This window comes from Frankliniella occidentalis, unplaced genomic scaffold, assembly GCF_000697945.3.
Source record: "Frankliniella occidentalis isolate FOCC.00 unplaced genomic scaffold, Focc_3.1 Scaffold69, whole genome shotgun sequence".
NCBI classification, from domain to species: domain Eukaryota; kingdom Metazoa; phylum Arthropoda; class Insecta; order Thysanoptera; family Thripidae; genus Frankliniella; species Frankliniella occidentalis.
The window spans coordinates 1,403,643-1,411,037 of NW_026267199.1; the positions used below are offsets into that span (position 1 = coordinate 1,403,643).

The 7,395-nt window shown below is 49.5% G+C and overlaps 1 protein-coding gene across 1 annotated transcript in view; it reads right to left on the reverse strand.

Moving 5' to 3' along the window:
* The window catches only part of LOC113204567 (protein trachealess), a 111,503-nt gene that overhangs the window by 35,987 nt on the left and 68,121 nt on the right, over positions 1-7,395 (reverse strand). The window contains exon 3 of the mRNA XM_052268431.1: positions 3,071-3,168. Coding sequence (XP_052124391.1) covers positions 3,071-3,168 — 98 coding nt within the window. The remainder of the gene's footprint in view (positions 1-3,070; positions 3,169-7,395) is intronic.

A 7,395-nucleotide genomic window follows, 5' to 3' on the forward strand; every position in this document is an offset into this window, starting at 1 on the left:
TTTTTTTTTTTTTTTTTTTTTTTAAGATTTTACAATTTTGCTATACTCAACGATACGTGAAATGCATGTCCAAGGCAAGCGAACCGGAATAAGTGCGTGAATGTCACACACTTGTAAGTGAGTGGACGCCACTCGTAAACGGGGAGCGAGGGTACAATTGTGTGAGTTTTCAAAGGAAATTCACACCTCAACTCATTAAGTGTACGAATTCACATTCTTGCGTTTTTAAGGCGCCCTCGCGCGCGCGTGTGTGTGTGGAAGTGGGCGCGCGCACGCGCGTTCTGATTGGAGTGTACTTTGCTGCATATAAACAAGACCGCTGCTGAAGGCGCCTCGACGCCTCCACCCCCTCGGCTTTTGTCTCCCCCATGCTACCGCTCGTGCTGTAATAGTATAGCAAACGGGCCACCACCACCACCGCCGCCGCCGCCCCCGCACCACCACCAGGTGCCGGCGTCAGCTGGTACCCCCTCATCTTTCCCCAACCCCGTCCCCCTCCCCCTCACCTCTCCGTTCCCCTTCACCGCATCAGGCACCCCGTGGCGGGGCGTGGCGGGGCGTGGAGGGGCGTGGCGGGGCGTGGCGGGGCGTGGCGGCTCCGGGAGCGAGCAGGTCCCCGGGGTGCAGCGGAGGTCGGAGGGGCTGGGGCCGGATGGTCGGGCGGGCAGCAGTCCGAGGGGTCGAAGTTCAGAATTAACACCCTTCAATAATTCACAACGAGAGTGAAAGAGAAAAACAGAGAGGGGAGAAAAAGAGGGCAGAGAAAGAGAGAGAGCGAGCGAAGGGGAGGGGGAGAGAGAGAGAGAGAGAGAGAGAGACAGAGAGAGAGAGACAGACGCGAGAGGGAGGGGGGGGGGGCTGTGTGGCCCACGGACCTCAGTCTCTATCATCGTTGTCCCACGGGCGCAAGGCGCGCGGCCTGGTTGCCTAGATCGGACACACATGGAAGGCGACGGGCAAACCAACTCCGGGTACAGCCGAAGCAAAGAATCAGTCAGGCATGAGTGTTTGTCACACTTTTCTACGGAGAGAAAACGCAACGATTGCGATTGAAAAGGGAGGGTAGAGGGTTAGAGAGGCCGATAGGGAGGGAGGGGGGCGGGGGGTTTGAAGGGCAGGGCAAAGGGCAGGACGAATGGCGGCGGCAAAGGACAGCACGGCCCGGCTGCTGAAGCCCGAGGTAGAGGTAAATGCGTTAATCAAGACATTGAGTAATTTTAGGTTAGGATATGCTCCGCTCGGCTCGGCTACGCTGCTGCTGCCTCGCTGCCGCGGCGCCGCCCGCCTCACCGACTGACTGACTAGCCGTCTGCTGACCGGACTGACACAGATTACACAGTGGCCTGCGGAGCCCGGCGGAGCCTGCGCAACATTCTGTACAATTACTGGGGCTGCGCTGTGCGCGGCGCTGCTGGACTGGTCGGCTGCGGTGGTCCTCCTTTGGGTAGACGAAGGGCCTCCAGGAGGCTGGGAAATAACTCTAATCCAGGCTGGGGGCGACATGAGAATAAGATTGGGCGGGAGAGGGCATTGTAAACCTCAGCAAAATTCATCTACACAAGATGTTATTCCAAAAATAAGAAATCAGCTGCCAGAGCTTACAATAAAGCTATGAGCAGCTTGTACGAATTAATCCAGTCTTTAAGCCCTGAAAGCTTCCATTTTTTGAAGAGCTTATATTCGGTCGAGATCGAAGTGTGAGACTGCTACATTAACTAGCGGGTAGCACAAAGTTCTCTACATAAGGCTTTCCTGTGAAGCACAAGAGTGCTCGAAATTTGACATTGGGCCATAGCAGAGTCTACACACAACAGTGCAGTATTAAAATGAAGTCTAAGTCCATATTGAAGTCAGTTGATTGGAAATGGACAAATTGCATTAATATGAAAATCCAGTCTGGGGTTTGTTTGTTGGGGGCACCTCGGCGACATCTGTGCAGCCACGCGTCATACATCCGGTATCGGGTACTTCCGTCGTCGAGGTTGGGGAGGGAGAGAGGGTTGTGAGCTGCAGGACGCACCTCGCGCCGTCTGGGCTTTCTGAGGGTGACTCGGTGTCTAAATATTGGCGTCGCAAATCAACGCAATGACCACATAAGGTCAGCTGATAGAGCAGCAGCGAGAACAAAGTCAGTGATTCGTCTATTACACCATGTCGTATGACCGACAAATTCACTAGAAAAACAAAGGTGCGTTATTGCACTTTTTTTAGACCTGTTAATGTTGTACTGCATCAAGGAGCAATCCCAAGTAGCAAGTTATTCAGAGCCTTAGTCTTAGTACACATTTGTTTTCCCAATGTTACCATCTAGTAATGTGAACCATGACTGAGACGGATCGGGGTTGAGACATAATTTTGCCACCCAAATATATGGAAAGGAAGAAGATGATCATGTTGACTCAGAGCCACTCGATCTATCAACGCACATTCTAGGAAACAGCTAAACCAGAAATCAGTTTGTTTTTGTCAGTTTCAGAAAAATATCGAAAGTCGAAAGACATCTTGGCAAAAACATCTTTAGGCCACCAAGCGAAGTTCCACGTGTCTAAGGTCGGCCGTAGAAGAGGATTGGATTATCATGAAAAAGGTTATAAACTTTGTCGGAATGACCTCACCCACCTCCGTTACTTCAGTACGGCGTGAGGGGCGAGGGGCGGGGGCAGAAGCAGGGGAGGGAGGGGGCGATGCAGCCCGGTGGGTGCAGCAGTGCGCCGGCTGGCCAACGCATTATAAAGGCATTAGGAGTTCTGTCATCCACACTGAGGTGAGGCGCGACGGCGGATCTGCGGCCACTGAGAGAAACCACACACACACACACACACACACACACACCACCACCACCACCACCCACACACACACACACACACACACACACACACACAGAGCGGGGCGGGTGACTTTTATTTTTGACGTGCGCGGTCAGGTGAAGCATCAATTGCAAAAAACACAGGGTCAACAATCAACGACACAATGGTCCTGTACCGGATCCACAGGGCTGCGAACGACCACGGACGACCTCCGTTAGGTAATTTACGCTTACCAATTAAAAACAATCCATGAAGGGTCTCACCTGAAGGAACATATCACCGTCCAGTGGAGTGTGGTCGTATGCTGTTAATTCCCCTCGACTTCTGTAGTGGGGATCTTCTTTGTCTTTGTGCATAGTAACTGAAACAAAAATTAAAAGCCATAATTAGAATAGAAGTGTGACAATCGACACCGTGTTAGCACCCGGGATATCACAACACCCAATAATTGGTAAATTCTTCACATGTATCGCACCTTTATTTTGAATAAAAAAAGTGCTAGTCATGTTTCTCACGCTTATTAATCGGTGTATAACGTGTCTGAAAGGGTGAGTTGGCGTATCTGGCTGTGCACACACTGACTCAAGTATCGGTAGCACCCCTCGATCTGTCACGACCACTGACGCCCTAACTAGCCCCATCACGTCTTCACACAACGCGCACCGGGAGGGGGAAACTTTCAGCGTCACCCCGTGACTCGGCAGAAAGGAGTGCTCGACGCTAATCAGACTGATGCCTCTCTTATCAAGGAAACAGAGAAGCACACAGTTTAACTAACTCGCGCGTTGAGAGAGAGAGCACCCACCTTTCATTGGCATTATTGAGGGCAAATTCTGGTATGCAGGTAGTGAAAAATACGATGCAATGCCTCGCGTAACAGGTTTCGCGATGTCGCGTGAAACACGCTGCCACTTCACTACAATCGACTTTGCGATATTGACAACAGAAAACAAGAGAAAAGTAATGGTTGGGCATTCCAACTATTCATAGCTCCCTGGTTGCTCCCTCGTTACTGTTACTGCAAATAAAATTTCCCATTGCAAAGGAAATTTCAGACTTCAGACCAGTATTAATGGCACATTTAGTGTGTAGGCTATCGAAATGTCGCGATCTGTGTAGCTTTCTTCTCAGAAAGTTTTACGTCGCTACATCGCGATTCGTTCTCGAGATGTACTGACAGACGCCAGGGCGTTATCACGAAACCGAAATTGTTTTAGCCGTCAACAAATGATCAGAAGTGTAGAGTAATGACAACTGGCAAGCAAAAGTAAGAGTCTGATTTCGGAAAAAATAATACAAATAAAGTGAAGAGAAAAATGAAAGACGGAACAATATCAAGTAAGGTAAGGAATAGCATGAAATTCCCGGGCTTACACTCACATACAAATCCAACGGAAACACTAAGTGGCAAGTCTGTGTGTGTGTGTGTGTGCGTGGCGAAATGCTCTGAAGGCCAGGCGTACGGTTCGCTCATACGGCCTTGCCCCGCCCCGCCGGCGTGCGCCGCGCACGCGAGGAGACACGCTCGGACACACGCACGGGTTGGGGGAAAGGAGGGGGGAGGGGGGCTGTAACCGAATCAGAAACCTTTCAAACAATCATTTCTTTTGCGGCATATGATAAAGAGAAAATATTTATGGAAACGAACACAGTATTTGTCTGAGTTTGACATTTCATTGCATGGCTCTTAAGGCTGTTTTCACCTCCGTCGAGGGCTACACAACCTGAAAACGCTGTGTTTTGTCCATTCGTTAGTATTTAATGAAATCCGAGCGTTCACTGAAAACTGAATGGCGTCTATGGACGCCAAATTTCGGAGTTTCCTGAAAGAACGCCACACTGCAAAAAATTAGAGTCTAATACGGAACGATCTACGGTGTAACTGTAGATGCTGCTCTTAGTCACTGCACGTAGGGTACAGAGCGCGGAGCAAAGTGTCGCTTTAGCACCAGAAAGCCCAGGTTTTACACGGTACAGTGTACGAATACGGCTCCACTGTAGACAGTTTTGTCCGGTTTTGCCTGTACGGTGGTCCTGCACATTGCTCTCCGTACCAAATTTTAACCATTGCAACTACAGCAATACTCGAATAACAGACGTTGCTGGAAAATAATTAGCGGTCGATGCTGTCATTTTTCCTGTCATAATTTTTTGCAGTGCAAATATTGGCACCGTTGAACGCCAAAATTTGACGTTCTTTCGCATAAGACGTGACGAAATATGGTGTCTTTGAATGCCAAGATATAGCGTTGCATTGATTGAAACTGAAAATAGAACTTTTCCTCTCATACGTTTGCCAGATCTGGTCCATATTTTAAACGTACGCTGCATGCGAACTGGCGTGCCGCAGCTCGTAATTAAAAGCACTCCCTTCCTCCACCTCCTCCCAGACCTGACGCCTGTTGTCAACGAGCCCTCTCCACCTTGAAGAAAAAAGGAAGCAAACTAGCGTAACGCGGCTCCCCTCTAAGAGAACAGAGGAGCAGCGCGGTTAAAGAGAGATGTACCGAAATTAAGGGAGGTGACTTACATTGTCAAATAGCTCCCATTTAGACGTGCACAAATAATTCAAGAGATCAAAAATTGATGGGGCATGTAGAAAAAAATCGACATTGTATTGTTACAAAAATTAGAGGAGTATAAAGGTTGCTGCTGCAGGAGAAAAAAGAATTGAAAAGGCACAGGAGTTGAGTCGTATGTGATGGCGTTCGCGTGCGCGCGAGGCGGAGCAGAAGTACCAGCAAGGGAGTGGATACGATGGGTACGCTCCCAAACATTACGGCCAGGGGGGAGGGGGGAGAGGGGGGGAGAGAGGAAAGAAGAGAGAGAGAGAGAGAGAGAGAGAGAGAGAGAGAGAGAGAGAGAGAGAGAGAGTCATTCTAAGACCGCCAGCGAACGTGCAGTCCCCCCCTCCTCCTCTCTCTTGTCCTCCCTCTCTCTCTCACACACACATGCTGTATAAATCACGACACACTAAATGTATCGTCAGGTTTGTGTAAAGTACTGCCTGCCCTCGAAACAGAGCAGCAAGCGCGGACGCGGCGGGAACCAAGAGTTGTTTTATAATTGATGACATGGTTTCCTGTCCACCGCTCTTCATATTTGTGTGAGGTTGTGTTGTGCAGCGATGGCCCTTTCGGAACATGGAGCAAAAGGTAACGTGCAAAGCACCCCACCCCGACAAAAAAATGCGCAACATTTTCTTAAATGCATAATGGTGTGCTCAATTAATTGTCCTTTTCTTAACTGAGCAACTGCAGTCGGCGTAGAAGATGAAGAACGCGGTGTAAATCACAGTATTACACAAACACCCAACGTCCACGCCGTATTTCAACGAAAACATCACTTGACGAAAAAGTTATAGGGACATAGACTGGTAGAAGAAAGGATTCATTAGAACCCCCGTAGCGCCCCGAAATGAGCTCCTTTAAACAAACATAATACCAATCCAATAGCTTTTTCTTCCTGGTCCTGACTGCTTCGGTCTAAACTCAACAGACGAAAAAAATCACATAATAATTTAAATGCAAAAAAAGTCAAAAAGAAAATCATACTTTAAAGTCAAAATGCCCTGGATGTTAAAGCCACAATGCAGCACAATATCCTAAATAAAGGAGGGTCTTCACAGATTTTTACTTTTGCTCTAATCAATAACCCGGCAATAAGTACACTACAAGTAAAGGAGTGATCTTTTTCGCTCCCAGGAGAGCGATATCAGTGAAGCCAATTTGACGACTCTTGGGAGAGCGATATTAATTACATCGCTCGTTTGCAATAACTTTTCGCGACATTTTTGGTTACGAATAAGACTAATTTTGAGTCATTTTCGCAAACGTCGCTCGTTTAGGGTCGTTTCTGCGACATTTTCTGTTACGGAGAAAGACTCATGTTGAGTCATTTCGCAAAAATCGCTCTAACAGAGCGATGACGCCTATACGTCGCTCTATTCGGGAAAGAAAGGTCACTCTTCGTTTTACAGTGTACACACATGCCGATAAAGGCTGGCGCTGCAGCGTGGCACGGCTGGCAATACTTCAGTCTGCTGCAAATAACCGACAAGTAGTCACCGAACGCTTGACTCCGGACCGGCTCCGCGGAGCTCCGGGGGTGGCGGCGCCCTACCGCGCGAGCGGCCTGACCGCCTGCCCGGAGCCGGCCGCGCCCCGCCACAGCCGACGGCGTTATTGGCGGGATTTGCAAAGTGTTAAAGAGTTTCCCTATGAGTTGAACACTTTGTCAGTGTACACGTGGTCTCAACATTATCATTTTCAACAGTCTCCCAAAGACAAGGACGGGTTTCTTGGTTTGCCCTGCGTTTAAGTCTCCCTCTTGGTGCGGGCGCCCAGACAGGCAGGAGAACTGGCTACGACCCCCCCCCCCCTTTTCCCCCCACACTAGTCGAGTCGGGAAGCGCTCGCAGCGTGTTATGTGTTTAAATCATACTAATAGCCGCAGGTCGGCATAGCCTTACTAGTAGGGACCCGACCAGGAGCACCGGAAACAGCCGGTAGCAGCAGTGGCTACCGCCATCCACCTACGTGATTCTGATCTCCCCCCCCCTCTCTCTCTCTCTCTCTCTCTCTCCCCC